This window comes from Labeo rohita, chromosome 23 (assembly GCF_022985175.1).
Source record: "Labeo rohita strain BAU-BD-2019 chromosome 23, IGBB_LRoh.1.0, whole genome shotgun sequence".
NCBI classification, from domain to species: Eukaryota; Metazoa; Chordata; class Actinopteri; order Cypriniformes; family Cyprinidae; genus Labeo; species Labeo rohita.
In genome coordinates, this window is record NC_066891.1 from 8159517 (window position 1) to 8184530 (window position 25014).

Genomic DNA, 25014 nt, shown 5'->3' on the forward strand with positions numbered 1-25014 from the left:
GTTTCAGTGCCTTGGATTAGTCCATAAAACCACATAAATATCATTTCAGATGACAGAAATTATGTATATATATTCAATTTCGTCCCTCTGTGTCCTTGTAATAGCATGTAGCTACAGCGAGTGTTTGGCAGAAAGCCGTGACAGTTCACCTCAAATACAGCTTCGGTCTCCCCAAGAGAAATGGCCGTTTTAAAAGGCAGATGAGCTATCTGTCCAGTGTGACACCCAGACTGTAGTTCCTGGAGTGCTCCCTAGACATTCTCTCTCTATCAAGATCCAATTAAATCTGTTGCATGTGTGACTTCCCTCCTAGTCTTGAGGGTATCCCCAGAGATCTGGTATTCTGAAGAGAACAGCACCAATAAATAGCTAAACACCGGAGACCTCCGCTCAGCATTAATATGTATGAACCAATTGCTGTTCTCCTCTAACACGAGTGCGTCCTCTCTGTGGAATTGATTTCTTGTCCTAGTATTTTGCCTTTGTTGTGTCCTGAACTCCTGCTCTGGAGAGATGTTAACTGAAGCTGGTGATTAAAATGCATTGTTGGATGTAATAGTGCCAGTATTGAAGACTCTGTGTCAGGGGTGCATGTGTTTTGTTTGCTTGTTTGTGCGCCTTGTTTGTTTTTAGGAATATTCTATTCCCATCTATTCCTGAAGTAATCAAGTGTTTTATGACAGGACATTGCAACCATGCAACTCTGTGCTAACAAGTTAGATAAGAAGGATTTCTTTGGGAAGTCTGATCCCTTCCTGGTGTTCTACCGCAGCAATGAAGATGGCACGTGAGTATTTACGGGGCTTCCTGTTACTACTGAACATCGTCTTAAAGGAATAATTCATCCAAAATTGAAAAGATTGTTTCTTCATCGGTACCTCCTCTGCAGTGAATGGGTGCCATCAGAATGAGAGTCCAAACTGCTGATAAAAACATCACAATAATCCACAAGTAATCCACAGGACTCCAGTCCATCAATTAACATCTTTTGAAGTGAAAAGCTGTGTGTTTATAACAAATAAATCCATCATTAAGGAATTTAAACTTTAAACTGTCACTTCTGGCCAAAATGAGTCCAAAATTAATAAAAATGGTTCCTACAGTAAAAATTATAATATAATTATAACATTACAATATTATAGATGGATGACTCATTTAGCTGGAAGCAATGGTTTGAAGTTAAAAACATATTTGTTTAGAACTGTTTTTGCTTGTAAACACTGCTTGATCTGTGCATATTTCTCTCCTTATTCAGATGAAATGGCGTTTTCACTATAGAAAGCAATATTATAGGTGGAGGACTCATTTAAGCAACAGTTTGAGGTTAAAAATGTCTTAACGATGGATTTGTTTATTACAAACATGCAATTTTTCACTTTACAAGATGTTAATTGATAGATTAGAGTTGTATGGATTACTTGTAGATTATTGTGATGTTTTTATCAGCTGTTTGGACTCTCATTCTGACGGCACCCATTCACTGCACAGGATCCATTTGTGAGTAATAAAGTTTCTCCAAATCTGTTCCAATGAAGAAACAAACTCATTTACATCCAGGATGGCCTGAGGATGAGTACGTTTTCAGTGAATTTTCATTTTTGGGTGAACTGTTTCTTTAACAACATGCCCTAACCAGGCATGATGCAACATGCGCTTTTGTCAGGTAACCTAAATTAGTTCATTTTTTATTTAGGTAAAAAAAAGATCAGCCTAAGTACTACATTAAACACACTAACAAAAGTCATTTTTAAGGGTTACATCAGGTAAAAATAGCTCCTTAAAGCCATACTTCAAAGAAAAATGATAATTCTGACATCATTTTATCACCATAATCATTCCAACTTGTAAAACTTAATTATGCACAACACAGAAGACAAAAAAAAAAAAGATAAAGATACAAGTAAAGAGTACGTTAATGTGTCCAGACAACATTGGACCCCGCAGGCTTTCTTTGTGAATTAAGTTACTGATGACCAGATTGTCAGAATTTTGGAATGATTTGTGGATCATCATTTTAATGAAGTATTTTCTGGTCTCATTGATTGTTAAATCTTGTTTAAAGCAAGAAAATCACAATCAGAGTGTATTTGGGGTTTAATGTACAGCTATGAAAACTCTTAAAGGGGTTTTTATGTTGTTTGAACATACAATTGTGTGTTGGCAGTGTGTACACAACCACCCTATAATGATAAAATATATAATATAATCTCTATAAATTATAACCCCTTTCTCAAATCAAACCATTCTTTGATTCTTCGCTGTGTGATGTCACACAGACCAAGGCCCCTCCCACGATTGTTGATTGACACGGCCGTCTTACCTTAGACCTGCCCTGAGTGAGCTGTGAACAGTCCGCCATTGTTTCCACGCCAGAGCAGGGGAAAACAAGAGTGTCTCCTAAGCGATTGTTGGATGTAATTCTGAGCATAGCAGTCTTCATTTATTCCTCACATCTGACCTGCTGAATACGCAGTGGGTTAATTTTGTTTTTGAAGGGAATGTGCCTCCCGATCTACATAAACGCGTCTATGTTTGCACAAATCATTTGTGATCCAGCTTCATCTACGTAAGAAGTGAGTGTAAGGTTTTTATGAATCTTCGCAAATCGCCTTTCCAAAAAATGTGGTAGTTAGCAAGTTCTGGAGCTAAATGCGGCTAAAGTAAACAGTATGGCTCGTCACCCCACGAAAAGAGGGGCGGGGTGATCACAGCTCATTAACATTTAAAGGGACATGCACCAAAACAGCTTGCTGTGAACAGAGCTGTTTTTGACGAGGTAAAAAGGCTGTTGTTTTACACTACCATTGAGAAATTTTAAAGAGGTCATCGGATGCTCATTTTCCACAAGTTGATATGATTCTTTAGGGTCTTAATGAAAAGTCTATAACATACTTTGGTTAAAAGAAAAGTCCACTTCCAGAACAACAATTTAGAAATAATTTACTCACCCCCTTGTCACCCAAGATGTTCATATCTTTCTCTCTTCAGTCGTAAAGAAATTATGGTTTTGGAGGAAAGCATTTCAGGATTTTTCTCCATATAATGGACTTCATTGGTGCCCCGATTTTGAATTTCCAAAATGCAGCTTCAAAGGGCTCTAAACAATCCCAGCCGAGGAAGAAGGCTCTTATCTAGTGAAGCGATCGGTCATTTTTTCGAAAAATAAAAATTTGTATACTTTTTAAGCACAAAAGCTTGTGTAGCACAGGCTCAGAGATGCACATCCACGATGCTATGAATTAGTGATGGGTCGTTCTTGAACGATTCTTTCGTTTTGAATGAATCTTCAGTGTGACTCAGGAAGAACGAGTCCTCTCGTGGAGTGATTCGTTCAGTCGCGCATGCGCAACATCCTATTAGGTTCTGTACTGGAATTAGCTCACCTGTTTCGAGTCTTCGGGTTTTTCGAGTCATTCGTTCATTTTATGGGGCTGCCACGTGATGAACGAACGACTCAAACCTGAAAACTTGTCAGATAAGAGGTGAGGTGAGCTAATCACAGACTAAAGACCCCAGGTAAACAATGAATGAATCTTTTTTGTTTCTTATAGCATTATAGTTTTGTCTTGTTTGTAGTGTGATCAACATTTGTGTAAGCAGTAGATGTGTTAGTGAAGTAACACGTAACATTTTAATTATATTTTGCTAAAATGAACGAAATGACACGGAAAAAGATTCGTTCATTTTGCTGAACGAGACTCAAAGGTCCAAGTTGGTAAAATGGTCTGAACTTCCCATCACTACTACGAATCACGTGTAAGTTCATCGTCTGTGTACTGAGTATGGCGAAAAACATCTTATTTTTTCCTACAACTTCAGAGGAGGACATGGTTGTACCTTTTTGTTTGTAAACAGAATTTACAAACTTACTTGCACTTTCTTAGTCTTTGCGCGTTCGCTTTGTAAACACTGGGTCTGTAGTTCCACCTACATTCCACATGACCTTTCGATGTGATTCAATAGTACGTAGCGTCGTGAACGCGCATCCCAGAGCCTGTGCTACACAAACTTTTGTGCTTAAAAAGTATTAAAAAAATTATTTTCCGAAAAAAATTACAGATTATTTCACTAGATAAGTCCCTTCCTCCTCGGGACTTATCCTATTCCTTCCATCGTTTAGAGCCCTTTCAAGCTGCGTTTAAACTACATTTTGCCCCTCTCTTCTGTGGAGTGACGAGCCAAGCTCTGAGAGACTTGTGGAAAATGGGCATCCGATGACCACTTTAAACAGAAATCAAACAACGAATAAAATGTCCTGATTGTGTGGACTGACATGGTTGAATCTTTTTTGGCAGCTGTCCTGAAAGAACAAATATGGTACAGCAAGGATTTATTGCTTTTTTTTTAGCACTTTGTGCCTGGTCAGGACATGGTATTAGCTAAATGTTTCTAATCTAGACTGAACATAAATCCCCATAAAAGCCAAAATTATCCATAAGTGTTTGCTCACTTGACTGATAACAGAGGGTTATGGTGGTGTTGTGAAACCAGAGAGGCTCTTCATGCCCACCATGAGCTGCTCTTGATGTTAACCACTTTTATTGATGTTACGCTGTATTTGGTTGGTATTCGTTTTCAAAAGTATTCCTTCAAAGAAAAGCATACAGATGTCATAACAAGCCTTTAAGTAAGATGTCCTTTTTGATTTGGCTTTTGTAGGTTCACTATCTGTCACAAAACAGAGGTGGTAAAGAATACTTTGAACCCCGTGTGGCAGCCCTTCACCATCCCAGTGCGAGCTCTCTGTAATGGAGACTATGACAGGTGAGGCTCTCTAAAAACCTTACTAGGAGTGTAACCCTGCTTGCATGGCTACTTAATGTTGACATAAAGTCATTTTTCACCCTGTTTACTTTCCTAGTACATGTTCCAGCTCTTGCTGTGAATAATTAATTGATTCATGTTTTCCAGAGAAAATGCCAGTTATTAAATATTCACTTGTTTCACTTGAAAATATATTTTTTATTGAGTTAAAATGGGTTTAAATAGCTGCCCTTTTTGCTTTAAATACACAAGTCTTAATGTTTAAAAATATTAGAGCTGTCAGTCTATTAAATGTTTCTTTGTAATAAATCTTGTAAATTATTACTTGTTAACACATTCAGTTAGGAAAGAAAATAAAATAAGGTGTAATGTTCTCTTTACTCAAGAACAACTGATGTTTTTTCTGAAATTCTGAGTATTAGTCTTTTTAAGGTTTGATGATAATGAAATTTCACCACATATAGATTGCAAATGACTTTTGTTGAACATCCCATCTGGTTTTATTTATAAATATGTTATCCATAACAAAATTATTTTAGTATAATTGAGAAACTATTATATTTTTAGTTAATATTAGGGTTTTTTGTTTTAATTTTAATTTTAAATATTTACTAATTGTGTTGTGTGTTTTTGTCATTTTTTTTATAAATAGTTTATGTAAATTTTTGTTTTATGGTTTTAGTATGTGTTGTGATTGTCATTTTTAGTATTTTTTGAAAATATATATCTATATAGTTTCTATGAATGTTTTAAAGTTTTAGTAATTGTTTTGTTTTTGTAATTTTTAGTATTTTTTTATATATATATATATATATATATATATATATATATATATATAGCTTATATCAATTTTTATTTTTTATGTTTTAGTAATTGTGTTGTGTTTTTGTCTTTTTTAGTATTTTTTTAAATATATAGTTTATATCAATTTTTATTTTAATGTTTTAGTGTTGTGTTTGTCATTTTTTGTATTTTGAAAAAATATATATCTATGTAGTTTCTATGGAAATTTTTGTTTTAAAGTTTTAGTAATTTTGTTGTGTTTTTGTTGTTTTTAGTATTTTTTAAAATATATATCTATATAGTTTGTATGAATTTTAGTTTTACATTTTTAGCAATTGTGTTGTGATTTGTTGTTTTTAGTATTATTTTAAAATATATCTATAGTTTCTATGAATATTTGTTTTAAAGTTGTAGTATGTGTTGTGTTTTTGTCATTTTGAGTATTTAGTTTTAAAATATATATCTATATAGTTTCTGTGAATTTTTTGTTTTAACATTTCCGTGATTGTGTTGTGTTTTTGTCACTTTTATTATTATTATTATTTTAAATATATAGTTGATATTATTTTTTTTTATGTTTTAGTGTTGTGTTTGTCATTTTTAGTATTTTCAAAATATATATCTATATAGTTTCTATGAATTATTGTTTTAATGTTTCAGTAATTGTATTGTGTTTTTGTAATTTTTATTATTTGTTAAAAATATATATAGTTTATATTAATTTTTATTTTAATGTTTTAGTGTTGTTTGCCATTTTATATATATATATATATATATATATATATATATATATATATGTGTGTGTGTGTGTGTGTGTGTGTGTGTGTGTATATATATGTATATGTATAATGTTTTAGTGTTGTGTTTCATTTTTAGTATTTTTTTAAATATATATCTATATAGTTTCTATGAATTTTTGTTTCAAAGTTTTAGTAATTGTATTGTGTTTTGTCATTTTTAATATTTAAAAAATATATATATATCTAAATAGTTGCTATGAATTTTTGTTTTAAATTTTTAGTATGTGTTGTGTTTTTGTCATTTTTATTATTTTGTTTTAAATATATATCTTAAATATAAATATATATCATAATTGTTAATATTTTAAATATATATATGTATATATATAGTTTATATTAATTAATTTTTATTTCAATGTTTTAGTGTTTATCATTTTTAGTATTTTTTAAAATATGTATCTATATAGTTTGTATAAATTTTAGTTTTTTAGTAATTGTGTTTTTGTCTTTTTTAGTATATTTTTAAAAAAATATATATCTATATAGTTTATAATTTTTTGTTTTAAAGTTTCAGTTTTAGTCATTTTAACACATGAAATGAAACTAAATTAAAAAATGAGAAATGCTGCATTGGCAATTACAGTAGCTGGAATAAAAAAAATTTAATGTAATTTTATTTCACATAAATATTTATTAACCTTGTTTTATTGGTTTTAGTTTCAGTTTTAGTTAACTATAATAGCTTTATAAGAAATGCAATTTCTCAAAATCACACAGAAGATAATCATACAGTTAGAATATTACTGCATTAAGAATGTTAAAAAAATATCTCAAACAATTAAATGTGTAATTTTGACAGCCCTAATACAGTAAACGAATGATATGAGTAAAGATACAGTGTTGATTTTATACATTAGATTCTTGAGAGCCAGTGCATTTGTATTTATGTCCCCAACATTTAAGTCATTTTTGACTCTATGATTTTTGAAAGCAATAGATTTTTTTCTAGCACCTTTAAAGCAACCCTCAGGCTTGTGTACCGAGCTCGGAGGTGTTTAAACGAGACGCCGCTGGTGCCGTGAGCTGTGGAAACGGGCAGCTGTGTCACTGTGGCAGTCGGAACAATCCCAGCAGTCAGCTGGAGTGAGGCAGCGGCCGGTGCAGGTGTTATTTTGGACTGGCTCTGTGGACTCGCCAGGCTGCTGTCATACTCTGACCTTTTGAGAAAATTCAGCCTGTCTGCACTTAATTTTAGATATTGACTTGCTGTGAGGTTTGATTTGTTTGTGATCTCTCCAGAACAGTGAAGGTTGATGTTTATGACTGGGACCGAGATGGAAGGTACGCTGTTTTTCATGCCTTGTGGGTAGTAAATATTGTGTTTATGAATACATAAATCATCCTGCATAACAAGAATAACTCAAGTCAAATTTTCATTAGTCAAAATAATTTCTTCTCAGCATGCTCGTGCAGTGTTCATTAACTATTCCTCGCTCAAGTAAACGCTTTCATTTTTCTTCAGTCATGACTTCATCGGCGAGTTTACGACCAGCTATAGAGAGCTGTCTCGCGGACAGAGCCAGTTCAATGTTTATGAGGTAAAAAACACTGTTTTGTACAAATACGTTTTCAGTTCTGACAAAACATACAGTCATTTCTCAACACTTTAGCACTTTCAGAGTTATTTTGATGTGATTTAAAAACACTTACCTTGGACAGGGTAAAGAATTAGACTTGCAAATCTTAAAAAATTGAAAACGGATTTCAAACAAACATTATATGAGTTGGTTTATTTTTTGTATGTAATTATTTATACGTGTATAAATTCTGCAAAAATGTGCGACACAGCTAAATATTATGTTTTAGTACTTAAAATGTGTTTTTACTACAGTGATAATTATCCAAATTATGTCTTTGTTGTCTGATTTTCATTTTTAGTTACAGCATAGAAAGTGAATACAGAAAAAGGGTATACAGACATTTAATGTGTTGAAAACTAGTTACTTTTCATGCAATGATCTTTTTAAAATATGTATCTACATACTTTATATGAATTATTTCAGTTTTGTGAAATAATTAGTTATTTCAGTTATATTTAAGTTATATTTTATTTCAGTTTTAGTCATTTTAATACATCCAGTTAAACGAGAAATGCTGCATTAGCAATTAGCTGAAATAATACTTTTTAATGTAATTTTTTTGCACTTAATATTTATTTTATATCGAAAATGTTTTAATGGTTTTAATTTTAGTTTTAGTGGATGTGATTTGAAAACACTTGCCTTAACACACTTGCAAACCTTAAAAAGTGAAAAAGGATTTCAAAAAATATTATATGTGTGGGTTTATTTTTTGTGTGTAATTGTATATATGTGTATAAATTATATAAAAATGTGAGACAGCTAAATATTGTTTTTCATGCAGTGATAATTTTATGTTGGATAATAGTTTATCTAACATCTAATTTAGCTAAGTAAATAAATAAAATGTGTTTTTGTCATTTTTAGTATTATTATTATTATTTTTTTAAATGCATCTATATACTTTATATTCATTTTTATTTTAGTTTAGTCTTTTTAATACATCAAATTAAACTAAATTAAAATGAGAAATGCTGTACTGGAAACTAACTAAAATAATATGGTTTTTAATGTAATTTATTTTATTTTATTTTTTTATTTTAATTCAAGTATCAAAAATGTTTTAATGGTTTTAATTTTAGTTTCAGTTTTAGTTAACTAATTTTAGAGTTATTTGGCTGTGATTTAAAAACGCTTGCCTTGAACAGGGTAAAGAAATAGACTTGCAAATCTTAAAAAGTGAAAAAAAAAAGGATTGTAAAAAATATTGTATGTGTGGGTTTATTTTTTGTATGTAATTGTATATATTTGTATAAAATATAGAAAATGTAGGACACAGCTAAATATTGTTTTAGTACTTAAAATGTGTTAATTAAATTTTTTTATTTTTTTTATTTTACTTTTTTACTACCTAAATTTCAATATAAATTCAACATTATTGTCTGATTTGCATTGTTAGAAACAAAAGAGAAAGACAGGTCATAAAAGTGGATACAGACATTTGGTGTGTTGAAAACTAGTTACTTTTCATGCAATAATCATTTTTTGTTAAATAATAGTTTATTTAACATATTTAATTCAGCTAAATAAATGAATAAATAGAACATGTTTTTGTCATTTTTAGTATTTTTCTTCTTTTAAAAAATATGAATCTATATACTTTATATGAATTTGTATTTTTATTTTAGTCTAGTCATTGTAATACATCAAATTAAACAATTAAAATGAGAAATGTTGCATGGGAAATTAATGAAATAATGTGTTTTGTAGTGTCTTTTTATTTCACTTAATATTTATTTTATTTCAAGTATCAAAAATGTTTTAATAGTTTTAATTTTAGTTTTAGTTAACTACTTTTAGAGTCATTTGGATGTGATTTTAAAAACAATTGCCTTGAACAGGGTAAAGTAGACTTGTAAATCGTAAAAAGTGAAAAAGGATTTCAAAAAATATTATATGTGTGTTTTTTTTTTCTTTTGTAATTGTATATATGTGTATAAATTATATAAAAATATTTTGTTTACTAGCTAAATTAGAATATAAATTCAACAGATTATCCAAATTGTCATTATTGTCTGATTTGCATTGTAAGAAACAACAGAGAAAGTGAAGACAGGTTAAAAGAGGGGATACAGATATTTGATGTGTTAAAAGCTAGTTACTTTTCATGCAACTATGAAAATAGTTTATCTAACATATCTAATTTAGCTAAATTAATTAAAAAAAAAAAAAAAAAATTGAATGAATAAATTAAATATGTGTTTTGTCATTTTCTTAGTATTATTCTTTCTTTAAAAATATGTATCTGTATACTTTATATGATCTTTAAAATTTTTTTATTTAGCCATTTTAATATATCAAATGAAACTAAATGAAAATGAGAAATGATGCATTGGCAACTAGCTGAAATAATGTTTTGTAATATCATTTTATTTCACTTAATATTTATTTTATTTCAAGTATCAAATATGTTTTAATGGTAACTAATTTAACTAATTATTTTGATGTGAATTAAAAACACTTACCTTGAACAGGGTAAAGAATAACCTGCAAATCTTAAAAAGTGAAAAAGGATTTTAAAAATATGTGTGTTTTTTTTTTTTTGTATGTAATTGTTTATATGTATATAAATTATATAAAAATGTAGGACACAGCTGAATATTGTTTTAATAAAATGTGTTAATGTAGTTGAGCTAAATTTGAATATAAATTCGACAGATTATCCAAGTTGTCATTGTTGTCTGATTTGCATTGTAAAAAACAACAGAGAAAGTGAAGACAGGTCAAAAGAGGGGATGCAGATATTTGATGTGTTGAAAGCTAGTTACTTTTCATGCAACTATGAAAATAGTTTATCTAACATATCTAATTTAGCTAAATAAAAAAATAAAACATGTGCTTCTGATGCCTGCAAAAAAAGTAAAGGGACAACAACGTGGGCAGTATTCATGAAGTGCCAAAAATGTTTCATGAATCATAAAAGAAAAAAAAACATATGTGAGGACACTTCAGTAATATGTCATATTCCTTTCAGCCATGCTTGATGGGTGTCTTTTTGTTTCTTTCAGGTTCTGAATCCTAAGAAGAAAGGCAGGAAAAAGAAATACGTCAACTCCGGCACGGTACGTGTGAATGGATTACCTGTCAAGCGCTCTCCTCTTCTGATTTATTTTCATAATGACTTCCATTATCTCTCCTCTCTCTCTCCGTTTCGCTCTCTCTAGGTAACACTTTTGTCCTTCAAAGTGGAATCCGAGTACACATTTGTGGACTTCATTCGAGGCGGGTGAGTGCCCCTTAAAAGTCCCTGGATAAATTAGGCTGGAGAAAGATGCAGATTTACTGGTTAGAGAGCAGCTGGAATAGGCATGTGTGTGTAAACCGTTTGTGGAATTGCGATTAGTCAATCTGAATATCTTGCGTTCAAGACAATACCAATAAACCAGAGTGGATCTTAATATCATAGCTTTCAGGGCAGTTCACTTGCCATTCATTTTTTTCAGGCATGTGTGTTGAAAACTGACAGACAGAATAGAATAAAAATGCATTATAGGAATGCGAGGGATGTTTTTTGCATTATAACCTAGTTCTGGTTATGTGCTTCAAGTCTAAACCCAGTAATGGTCAAATTGTTTGATGGATCATATACAAATTAGGGCTGTCAATATGATGTGATTTAATGTGATCATTAAAAAAAAAATGCACACAATGCGAGCAGCAAAGAATAAGGATTTTTAGTCAGTCGACAGCCCTGAAAAAAAATGTAAAAACTTTTTTGCTAAAGCAAACATCATTCATTTCCAGACAACTGAAATCAAAGCAGTGATTCAGTATAGCAGGATATTATGCCATATGCTTGTCTTTTAATTATTTTAATTACTGGATCTTTAATTATGCATTGACTTGATAAAAACATATGCTTATGTATTTCAAATAACAGCAAGAATATTTATCTGTTGATTGAACTTATTCAGGTTGGAAGCATGTTGATCATTTGCTTAGAAGTTTAAATTCAAGTTTACTTTAATTAGTATGAAAGAGGATTAGGGCCACGCAATAAAAAAAATAAAGCCATCTCGAGATTAAACTCATTAAACTGTGAGAAAAAAGTCGTTAAATTTCGAGAAAAAAAAGTTGAGATAAAATGTTGAGAATAAACTCATTAAATTGCGAGAAAAAAATAGTTAAATTTCTAAATAAAAGTCGAGATAAAATGTTGAGAATAAACTCATTAAATTACAAGAAAAAAGTAGTTAATTTTCGAGAAAAAAGTCGTTAAATTTCGAAATAAATGTCGAGATAAAATGTTGAGAATAAACTCATTAAATTGCGAGAAAAAAGTTGTTAAATTTCGAAATAAAAGTCGAGATAAAATGTTGAGATTAACTCATTAAATTACAAGAAAAAAGTTGTTAATTTTCGATAAAAAAAGTCATTAAATTTCTAAATAAAAGTCGAGATACAATGTTGAGAATAAAGTCGTTAATTTTCGAGAAAAAAGTCGTAAAATTTTGAAATAAGTGTCGAGATAAAATGTTGAGAATAAACTCATTAAATTGCTAGAAAAAAGTTGTTAAATTTTGAAATAAAAGTCGAGATAAAATGTTGAGAATAAACTCATAAAATTGCGAGAAAAAAATTGTTACATTTCTAAATAAAAGTTGAGATAAAATGTTGAGAAAAAAGTCATTAATTTTTGAGAAAAAAGTCGTTAAATTTCGAAATAAAAGTCGAGATAAAATGTTGAGAATAAACTCATTAAATTACAAGAAAAAAGTAGTTAATTTTCGAGAAAAAAGTCATTAAATTTTGAAATAAGTGTCGAGATAAAATGTTGAGAATAAACTCATTAAATTGCGAGAAAAAAGTTGTTAAATTTCGAAATAAAAGTCGAGATAAAATGTTGAGATTAACTCATTAAATTACAAGAAAAAAGTTGTTAATTTTCAAGAAAAAAGTCGTTAAATTTCTAAATAAAAGTCGAGATAAAATGTTGAGAATAAAGTCGTTAATTTTCGAGAAAAAAGTCGTTAAATTTCGAAATAAGTGTCGAGATAAAATGTTGAGAATAAACTCATTAAAAAATGTTGAGATTAAAAAAGTACAAAGAAAAAGTTGTTAAATTTTTAAATAAAAGTCGAGATAAAATGTTGAGAATAAACTCATTAAATTGCGAGAAAAAAGTTGTTAAATTTTGAAATAAAAGTCGAGATAAAATGTTGAGAATAAACTCATTAAATTGCGAGAAAAAAGTTGTTAAATTTTGAAATAAAAGTCGAGATAAAATGTTGAGAATAAACTCATTAAATTGCGAGAAAAAAAGTCGAAATAAAAGTCATTGCGAGAAAAAAGTCATTAAATTACGAGAAAAAAGTCGTTAAATATCGAGAAAAATGTCGAGATAAAAGGAAGAACAGCAAGTTCTGCAAAAGTCAGGCTCGAACCCCAGTCGATCACACCATGTGCCACATCTGTGTGCATTTCTCTCCAACCTACGCCACTGCAGATGCTACTTGACTCTCCCCGACCAGATGAAATAAACATGACAAGTGTGTTTATTCTCAAAATGTTACGACTTTTTCTCAAAATTTAACAAGTTTTTCTCGTAAATTAATCTCAACTTTTTATCTCAACATTTTTCTAGAAATTCAACAACTTTTTTCTTGGAATTTAATGAGTTTATTCTGAACATTTTATCTCAACGTTTATCTCGAAATTCAACGAAATTTTTGTCTCATAAATTAACAACTTTTTTTTCTCGAAATTTAATGAATATTTTTCTCGCAAATTAACGACTTTTCTTCTCGCAAATTAATGAGTTTATTCTCAACATGTAATCTCTACTTTTTTTCTCACAATTTAATGAGTTTAATGTCAACATTAAATCTAGACTTGTTTTTTTTAAATTTAACAAATTTTATCTCAACATTTAATCTCGATTATTATTATTATTTTTTTTTTATAATGACTTTAATCTCGAGATGGTTTTATTTTTTTTATTGCGTGGCTGTAATCCTCTTCTGTAGATTAGCAATATAAATATGCATTTATAGATTTTTTTTTTTTTTGTATAATATAATTTTGCATATACAGTGGCGTCCAAAAGCTAAAAAGCATGTTGAAAATCAAAGAAATGCAAATGAATTAAAATGAACAGGAGATGTTTGGAGTATATTATTTGGACTGTGGAGTATTTCTAGGGTACTAATCAAATGTGTGACATTGAGTATGCCAACTCCTTTGTACTAAAGGTCAGGTGTCTTGCTTCCTTTGAAGTATATCAATATAATGTGGATCTGGTTTTGTTCATGTCAGCTCGAGTGCTGCTGTCTTTTAAAACAAATGGGGGACAAAATGAATACTAAGATATATTTCAGTTCAATTTTTGATCATATGCTAATGATGATATTTGTAATGTGCAATAAATAAATACAAGAGAAACATTTAAACTAATAGCCTTTGTATACACAACCAATCAAAATGTTGTAGTCTGTAAGATTTTTTTTTAAATGTATTTTTAAAAAAGTCTCGGTCTCTCCAAGGATGTTTTAATTTTACCAATTTTAATATATTTTAAAATTGAATTTAAAATGTATTCCTTTGCTGGCAAAGCTGAAATTACAGCAGCCATTACTCCAATTTTAGTATTTATATTAAATATTACTTATATAAATTTACTTATAAATAATTTTTTGTGGAACCATGCTTTGTTTTTTTTTTGAGATTGTTTGATGAAATAAGATTCAAAAGTAAAACATTCTAAATAGAAATTGTCTAATTTTTATACAAATTTCTTTAGTTTTTTTACTTATTTATCTACTTAGTTATTTACTGTCACTTTTAATCAATTTAACGCATCCATTCTCAATAAAAATGTTAATTTCCTAAATTCTTACTGACCAAACCTGAATGATAGTGTATATTATATGCAAGACAAGTAGTTTTTGAACAAAAAAGTTTTGAAGAGTAAAATTTTTAATATTTTTAAAAAATATTCTCTTTTGCTCGCTAAGCCTGCATTTATTTGATCCTAAATACAACAAAATTTTACTGTTTTTGCTGTACTTGGATCAAAATAAATGCAGGCTTGGTGAGCAGAGGAGACTTTTTTTTAAAAAACATTAAAAATCTTACTGTTCAAAAACTTTTGACTGGTAGTGTACTGTATGTATATACTGCTTTTGTTGCAAATTTTAACTATGATACTTTTCATTGTTGAAAACAGAACACAGCTCAACTTCACTGTAGCCATAGACTTCACCGCCTCTAATGGTAAGACCATCTTCATTGTCTGAAATACAACAACACAAGCATTCGTGTTTGTGTGGCATGCAGTTGTCTTCTGTCCGTTTTAGATTTAGAGCTGGGCACTGATGTAAGTGACCACGATGTCTTTGCTCTTGTGTCTAAACTTGTATTGATTGATACCTGAACGCAGGAAACCCATCACAGCCGACATCGCTCCACTACATGAACCCGTATCAGCTGAACGCATACGCCATGGCCCTTAAAGCCGTGGGGGAAATCGTCCAGGATTATGACAGTGACAAACTCTTTCCTGCCTACGGCTTTGGAGCTAAACTCCCTCCTGATGGCAAGATCTCTCATGCTTTTCCCCTGGTGAGTAACAGCTCGGAAGGAACCATCATTAACCCTGTAAAGCCTGACACATGAAATAATAGTTAGAAAAATCTTTTTTGGGGGGAAATGGAACAGTCTCTTGAAGCTTTAGACTAAATGGTAAAACTTTACAATAAGGTTCATTAGTTAACATGAACTAAGAATGAACAATACTTCTACAGCATTTATTAATCTTAGTTAATGATAATTTCAGCATTTACTAATGTATTATTAAAATCACAATTTGTGTTTAACATTAATGCACTGTGAACTAACATGAACAAACAATGAATGACTGTATTTTTAATAACTAACATTAACAAATATTAATAAATAGTGTAGTAAATGTTTTGTTCATTGTTTGTTCATATTAGTTAATACATTAACTCACGTTAACAAATGACACCTTTTTGTAAAATGTTACCGATTAAATATAATAAAACTTTTGGTAACACTTTAGTGTAAAGAGCAATTCTCACTATTCACTAGTTGCTTATTAGCATGCATATTACTATAATATTAACTATTTATTAATACTTACTAAGCACATATTCTGCATGACCATTCTGCATCCCTAATCCTACCCAATACATAAAGTTAACAATTACCTTACTAACCAGTAATTAGGAGTTTTTGAGGCAAAAGTCATAGTTAATAGTTAATTAATAGCGGGAATTGGACCTTAAAATAAAGTGTGACTAAACTTTTAAAAAGTTTGCATGTGTGTTTTTTTGTTTAATGTAATATTTAATACATCAGGCTTTTATTACTAATATAGTTTGATATAGAAGAATATGGAGCACATACTTGAAAAAAACACTTCATTTTTATTTAGAGGCCCAAACTGTGCAAAATATGCAATTTGGTGCAATTGCTGATATTTATATAGTCAGAAAGTAAGATAATATATAAGATATATTTGATAGCTTGTAATGTAAATTAATGAAAGCACTATAACTGTATAACAGACCACTACTAGTCAAAACTTTCTGAACAGTAAGAATTTGATTGTTTTTTTAAGAAGTCTCTTCTGCTCACCAAGCCTGCACTTATTTGATCCAAAATACAGCGAACAGTACATTTTTAAAAATATTTTTACTATTTAAAATAACTGTTTTCTATTCAAATATGTTTTAAAATGTAAGTTATTCCTGTGATTTCAAATCTGAATTTTTAGCATCATTACTCCAGTCACATGATCCTTCAGAAATCATTCTAATATTCTGCTTTGCTGTTCAAAAAGCATTTATTATTATTATTATGTTGAAAACAACTAAGTTCAGAAGAGCTACATTTATCAGAAATAGAAATCTTTTGTAATATTATAAATGTCTTTATCATCAATTTTGATTAATTGAAAGCATGCTTGCAAAATAAAAGTATTAATTTCTATCATTTCTTTACTTTTTTATATATAATTTATATAATTTATATTTTTTCTTATTTATAAATGCTGATCGTTGGATCTTTCTATTCATTAACCCTGAAAGCTTTTTTTAAACACTCACATAAATAAACATTTTAAATATATTCAAACAGAGAGCAGTTATTTTAAATAGTAAAAATATTTCAAAATGTTGCTGTTTTTGCTGTATTTCAGAGCAAATAAATGCCGGTGTGGTGAGCAGAAGAGACTTCTTTAAAAAACATTATAAGTCTTACATAAAATGTAAGTGTACATAAAATGCAGATAAATATCAATTGTTAATCTATATATTCCAATAAAGTGATATTTAAATGCTTTGTTTTATGATCAAACTCTGTAGTTTTTATCTAATAAATGCAATAATGCAATTATGACAGAAAGTTGTACAAATAAACGTTCCTCAAAAGCCTGATTTATCTTATTTGAGACTCACATTTTATCATGATTATATGTGTGTGTTTATATATATATATATATATTATTATTATTATTATTATTATTTATCAAAAGTTGCTTTAGTCCAGTAAGTGTTCATCTTGAGATATTACTAACAATATGAAAAGTATTCTGACGTTTACTTTATAAAAATCAGTAGATTTTACAGCAACACAATCTGTTTTTTTTTTTTATTATTTAATCTGAATTTCTTTTTAATAAACACAGTAGAGATGCACAAATGTACAATGTGAAAAGTGTAGCTACTTTAAAACAATTTTCACTCCAGAATTGCTAATAAATACACTGAATAAATGTTTAAGAATTATATAATATTTTCTGAAAATATGAAATAGTATTTTTTTGTTCTGTTTGTTTTATTTACAATTTATACAAATATTTTATATATATATATATATATATATATAATCATGTAGAGGGCATGTAGTAGATTGTGTACAGATTGTGTATAGTTTTGATCATGTTGATAATTTAAAGGAAATTTGTGTATCAAATATGACAGGTAGGCTTTATGGGGTTAAAAATACACACACACACACACACACACACACACACAGTAACGCAACAGTAATGTTGGATGGTTAAAAGAATAGTTCACCCAAAAATGCCATATCATTCGAGACCTGTATGACTTTTTCTTTCTTCCTAAATTTTTAAATATCTCTATTCTAAAATGGACCCTGTTGGCTTTCACTGTATAGGCAAGAAGAGTTCAGATATCTTATTTTGTGTTCCACAGAATAAAGTAATATTTGGAACAAGTTTGGAATGACAAATAACAGAATTTAAATTTTTGTCTGATCTCTTTAAAGCACAAACCACACAGACCTGGTATTCATTAGCTAAATATATAGCTAAACTATGCTGTCATGAATTTTTAGCTTTGGATATAGTATACAGTATAACAGTATAAAATATGCCGCGGTCCGGTATGAATAAGTCAGAAACGACTGACGTTATTCCTCATGTGTTATATATGAACTTGTTGAGATCTTTTCAAACGCGTGTGTATTCTGACCCCGTAGAACTCGGACTGCGAGAATGCAAACTGCGTCGGCATCGAAGGCGTGCTGGAGGCGTACTACGACTGTCTCCGGAAAGTGCAGCTCTACGGCCCCACCAACTTTGCTCCTGTCATCAACCAGGTGGCACAGTAAGCTAAACAGTCCTCCTGCAATTGACACGAGGTTGAGGTCTCTTTCTGTCTCTCTGCCCTGCTTGTTTTTTTCCGTCTCCCCTGCGAGCTGAACTCCTTACTGTCACTATCCACTTGTTATTCACTCTAAAGCCTGTCCTCTCTCCACACAAATGCACTTTGGCGCACACGCGCTCCAAAGACTCCTCCAGAATCCTGCGCTTGACTAACACTTCACTCAGTCTACCTGCTGCTCAGATGCAGTCGCGCTCTGATGTTTACCACGCAGGAAAAAACTGTTTTAAAGGGACATATAATGGAAAACAGGATTTTTCTTGTTGGTTTGAAGTACGAGATGTACTACTGTGTAGACAGGGCTCACAACACAAAGCGATCCTCTCTAGTCACCAATGTTTACTGAGACTCAGCTGCAAAAATGGGTCATTGTAGAAATCAGTATGGTTGTGATGTGAAGCCATGCGCACATTAACATTTGAAATTTAAATATCACGGCATGAGGTCGTTTACATAACGTTTCAAAAGTACAGTAGAAAAAATAACCTTTTTTGAGCATCAGATACAGGTAGAAAATGGTTGAGTGAAAATGAAATATGACAGACTTTGGTGCAAGATATTTAAGGGAAATGTCTTAGAGAAACAGAATATTTAACAAAATTCAGGTAACTCAGTAGACGTGCACAAATATACAATGAAAAAATGAGTGTAGCTACTTTGAAACATTTTCACTCAGAAATTGCTAGTAAATTTCACAATTGAACAAAGAAAAGGCAAGTAACAAATTACATGCAAACACACTGAATAAAAGTTTAAGAATAGCTGATATAATATTTATATTTATATTAAATATTTTCTTTTTCTATTTGTTTTATGTACACTTTAGAAAAATATTTTTACTGTGTAGATTAAAGATTAAATAATAATAATAATAATAATAATAAATGAGTACATTTTACATACTTATTTTATTTCTTTGTTTCTTAAAAGTTGACATTTTTATGACACTTTTATACTGTGACTGCTTATTTTTTATTTAATATTTATAATATACATCTTTATTGTTCTGCTGAACCAAATTATACAAATCTTTTTACAGTGTACATTATATAATAATGATAATAATAAAATTAAAAATAATAAAATAATATTTATTTATTTTACAATGCATTTTTTCCTTTATTATATTAAAGGCCAACATTATTTATTTATATTATTATACCCTGCTTATTGTTTAATTTAATAATTATTCATCTTTATTGTTCTGCTTTAAAAAAATGAACTAAATTAATTTCAGTGTGATCATTTCTGTAAGACTTTTCTGCACAGAAATTGCCAGTAAATTTCGCAATTATTAATAATAAATCATATTTTCTAGTTGTATGTTTTATTTACAATTTATACAAATCCTTTTATAGTGTAGATAAAAGATTGAATGATAATAATAATAATAATAATAAATGATTACATTTTACATATTTTATTTTCGTATTTATTAAAAGTTGTGATTTTGACATTACTATATTAAAGGTCAACATTATTTATTTATACTGTTATACTCTGACTGCATTTTTTATTTAATATATTATACATCTTTATCGTTCTGCTGTTATTTCAAATGAACCAAATTAATTTCAGTGTGACCATTTCTGTAAGAATAATTTGCACAGAAATTGCTAGTAAATTTCACAATTAATTACAAAGAAAAGTAACACACTAAATAAATGTTTAAGAATAACTGATGGAATATTTTCTGAAATATGAAAACCTTAAATGGTATTTTCTTGTTGTATTTGTTTTATTTACAAATTATACTAATCTTTTTTACAGTGTAGATTAAATAATGATAATAATAATTAATATTAATAATAAAATATTTCATTTATACTATATTATATGAAAACATGTATGGTTAGTACTCTTTAAATTTGGTGCAAAAGAGGAATGTAGGGTTTGAATTAAAAAATCATTTCTGATACGCTTCAAATATCACGTATACCATGCACCGCTCGTCTCATAACATGACAAAACATCTAAACCTTGCACACACATGCGAAGAGGCTTTTAATTGCCCTTGTCAGTTTCAAGGCTTTTTCCAAATCCAGCTAAATCTCTCAATCTGAAGAAAATCAAACTCCCAGAACTGCAGAGGTGCTTTAAGAGGCAGATATTGATCGGCCGCTGCTGAAGTGGTCAACTTTTCAGAGTTGGTATGAGTCTCCTCTCTCGGCTCGCCGCTTCTTACGTGCCGTGACTGAGACAATATCTGGAGGTGGTTATTAGGGTCGATGGACTGGAAGGAACAGATTTAATAAGGAAAGTTCAGAAAAAGGCTTAGATAGAATAATGAGGACTTTACCAGGTATTTCTAGTAGGGGTGTAACGATACATGTACTCGTACCGAACCGTCACGGTACGAGCATCTCGGTTCGGTGCATGAGGCCTTACAACGAATACAGGCAATTCACCCTCAATCCAGAAGGGGGCGACAGCAGTAATGCAACTCTGTGATCCACTTCCAGAACAACAATTCACAAATAATCACCCTATTGTCATCCAAGATGTTCATGTCTGTCTGTCTTCAGTTGTAAAGAAATGATGGTTTTTGAGGAAAGCATTTCAGGATTTTTCTCCATATAATGGACTTCACTGGCGCCCCGATTTTGAACTTCCAAAATATAGTTTAAATGCAGCTTCAAAGGGCTCTAAATGATCCCAGACGAGGAAGAAGGGTCTTATCTAGTGAAATGATTGGTCATTTTTTTTCAGAAAAAAAATATGTGCATACTTTTTAAGCACAAAAGCTTGTGTAGCACAGGTTCTGGGATGATTATGTGTTTACAAAGCGAATGCACAAAGACTAAGAAAGTGCAAGTAAGTCAAACGCTGTTTGCAAACAAAAAGGTACAACAATGTCGGACGATTCTGAAGTTGTAGGAGAAAATAAGATGGAGTTTTTCACCATACTCTGCCTTTTTTAGCCGGAGTACACAGACAATGAACTTAGACGTGATTCGTAGTAGTGATGAGAAGTTCGGATCATTTTACCGACTCGGACCTTTGAGTCTCGTTCAGCAAAATGAACAAATCTTTTTCGAGTCATTCCGTTCATTTCGTTCATTTTAGCAAAATGAATTAAAATGTTACGTGTTACTTCCCTAACACATCTACTGCTTACAAAAACATTAATCACACTACAAACAAGACAAAACTAAAATGCTGTAAGAAACAGAAAAGATTCATTAATTGTTTACCTGGGTTTCATCGTGAACGCGCATCCTAGAGCCTGTGCTACAGGAGCTTTTGTGCATAAAAAGTATACACATTTTTATTTTTCGAAAAAAATGGCCGAGCGTTTCGCTAGATAAGACCCTTCTTTCTCAGCTGGGATCATTTAGAGCCCTCTGAAGCTGCATTTAAGCTCCATTTTGGAAGTTCAAAATTGGGGGACTAATCAAGTCCATTATATGAAGAAAAATCCTGAAATGCTTTCCTCAAAAACCATAATTTCTATACGACTGAAGACAGAAAGACCTGAACATCTTGGATGACAAGGGGGTGAGTAAATTATTTGTAAATTGTGGTTCTGGAAGTGGACTTCTCCTTTAAAGGCTTAAACACATAACTGTCTGCGAAATTGAGTTTTGTGCTCTTGTGTCCTCTCTCATTCGGCACAGATCCAAATATCCCATAATATTTCATATTTGAGATGCATCCAACGGTTCTAACGGTGACACAGTGAGTTGGGCGCGCTGATGTTTGGTTCACTCTACTTTATTTTGATAAAGTAACGTTACCAACTGCGCTGTCAAGTTAGCAATGCTAGAAGCCTGGAACTGATATGTTTTGTGTTTGTGTGCGCTGGCGCGATTACTTTAACTTTCCTCATACCAGCAAAATCAACTTAAACAAAAAACAAATAGAATGTCGCTTTCTGCCATTTGAGTTTCCTTTCTTTCACAAAACTGAACTGAAACTCAGCAAATATGTGACCCTGGACCACAAAACCAGTCCTAAGTGTCAATTTTTCGAAATTGAGCTTTATACATCATCTAAAAGCTGAATAAATAAGCTTTCCATCGATGTATGGTATGTTAGGATAGGACAATATTTGGCTGAGATACAACTATTTCAATATATGGAATCTGATGGTCCAAAAAAATCAAAATATTGAGAAAATAGCCTTTAAAATTTTCCAAATTAAGTTCTTTGCAATGCATATTACTAATCAAAAATTAAGTTTTGATATATTTACAGTAGGAAATTTACTAAATATCTTAATGGAACATGATCTTTACTTCATTTCCTAATGATTTTTGGCATAAAAGAAAAATCTATAATTTTGACCCATACAATGTATTTTTGGCTATTGCTACAAATATACCCCAGCGACTTTGTTGTTTTGTCTTGTTTTGTGGTCCAGGGTCGCATATAGGCTTCATTACGGGTCGCAGTTTTTTTCCCCCCTTGTCTATCAGGTAACTAAATTAAATATGTCAAGTATTTATTCCTTGTATGTATATATGTACTGCAGTTTTTATAGCCTATATGTGACATTCATTTGATATAATATTTAGTATTTTCACATGTAGGTGGAAAAAAAATGTAATTTGTACTGCTGTCTGTTTAAAATAAATGAGAAGAAACCTAACATAGTAGATTTGTTTTCGAAATCGTAACTGAGGTACGTATCGAACCGTGACATCTGTGTACCGTTACACCCCTAATTTCTAGTGATATGCTGGAACATAAAATCTCCAAATTATTAGCAGTGCTTGTTAAGTCATATAGTGACCAAACCCTTGAGTATTGTTTTTTTTTTTTCATTTTTAGCCATCAGAAAATTTGTTTTGCCTTAATAATACCCATAATGCCATAGCAACTACTTGGAAATGTACCAGTTTTAGTGCAAGCACACATACTAAATCATTTACCTTGAAATAATTTTCAGTTTCTGAGAAGTAATGTTCTTGTTTTGCTTAAATATAGAGGCTTTTAACTCGAGGCGTACTGTAAATCCTCAGGTGCGCGTCGGAGGTGACAGATGGCTCTCAGTACTTCGTGTTGCTGATCATCACAGACGGTGTCATTTCCGACATGGTACAGACTAGAGAAGCCGTGGTCACCGTGAGTCATTCATAGCATTTAGACCTTCACAATGTTCTGCAAATACAATAATCTTTTTAGAAGGGCATCGATCACATACTGCCGTCCCTTCTCTGTTTGCAGGCAGCGTCTCTGCCCATGTCAATCATAATTGTGGGAGTCGGCCCTGCTGAATTCGACGGTGAGATTATGGCACTGCAAACAGATGCTTTCAAAACAGGAATGTGATATGTGATGTAACTGTTCTTCTGTTAATGTAACAGCGATGGAGGAGTTGGATGGAGATGAGGTCAGGGTGTCCTCCAGGGGACGTGTTGCTGAGAGAGACATAGTCCAGGTACATAATGTTATCCATCTTTATGTGGTAATTTTGGTCTTTTTTCAATTCTGAAAAAATTGTTTTTTCCCCCTCTTTTATTTAATGTTATTTAGTGTTTAGAATTATGATTTTATTCAATAATTATTTGTTATATAATTTTTATTTTTTTACCACTTGCTTTTTTGTCTATTTTTAGTTAACTCAAAAACCTTTTAAGCTTCAATACCCATTTTTTAAGCTTTAAAACTGTTCGATCAGGACAAGCAGTAAACATACAACAATATAGCATAGCAGAAAAGAGAGAATTATTCGAATGGTAATTTATATGTTGCACATTTCACAAACATGATACACATTTTGCTTGGTATCCCATGAGTTGTAAAGTTTTAGAGATACAAATGTATTTTTATTATTTTCGAAAACTATTAGATATGTTACATACAAATAATCATTTTATTTTAGGATTATTAAATATTCAGAATTGTTCATATAATATGAAATAATTATTTCTATTATATAATTGTATATATTTTTTAATGCTTTACAACTTACCTTAATTGATTAAATGAAATGTTTTTTGTTTTTGTTGTTTTTTTTTAATACTGAAAAAAACCTTTTATGCCCAGAGTAAGCTTAACATGATAAATTTGGGTCCTTTATTATTTATTTATTTAGGTTTTGATTATTTTGTAACTAAATTATAAAAGTAAGTGGTTTTGATATATTTTAAAATTATTAATGTTTTAATATTATTTATTTATTTTTTTTTACCACTAACTTACTTTTTTATGAATTAAAAAGCCTTAAGTTTGAATACTGAAAAAATTTGAATTTTTCTTTAACATGATCAGTTTAGCTCTTTTCATTTTAAATTGTTTTAATTATTTTTTGTAACTAAATAATTACAGTAAGTAGTTTTGACATATTATTTACATTTTAATATAATTTTTGAAACAAAATTATAACAGTACGTGGTTTTGATATAATTAAAAAATATTTCAATTTTAATATTATTTAATTTTTTACCACTTACCTATTTTTTTGTGAAATTAAAAAGCCTTTTTAAGTTT

The 25014-nt window shown here is 30.4% G+C and overlaps 1 protein-coding gene across 2 annotated transcripts in view; it reads left to right on the forward strand.

Annotated features, from left to right (window-relative positions):
• The window catches only part of cpne9 (copine family member IX), a 71141-nt gene that overhangs the window by 39313 nt on the left and 6814 nt on the right, over positions 1-25014 (forward strand). For both annotated transcript variants that reach the window (XM_051096906.1, XM_051096905.1), the window contains 12 exons: positions 684-787; positions 4660-4764; positions 7587-7628; positions 7810-7885; positions 10936-10989; positions 11092-11153; positions 15093-15139; positions 15306-15487; positions 18395-18522; positions 23544-23646; positions 23749-23806; positions 23889-23962. In XM_051096906.1, the coding sequence (XP_050952863.1) occupies positions 684-787; positions 4660-4764; positions 7587-7628; positions 7810-7885; positions 10936-10989; positions 11092-11153; positions 15093-15139; positions 15306-15487; positions 18395-18522; positions 23544-23646; positions 23749-23806; positions 23889-23962 (1035 nt within the window). The remainder of the gene's footprint in view (positions 1-683; positions 788-4659; positions 4765-7586; positions 7629-7809; positions 7886-10935; positions 10990-11091; positions 11154-15092; positions 15140-15305; positions 15488-18394; positions 18523-23543; positions 23647-23748; positions 23807-23888; positions 23963-25014) is intronic.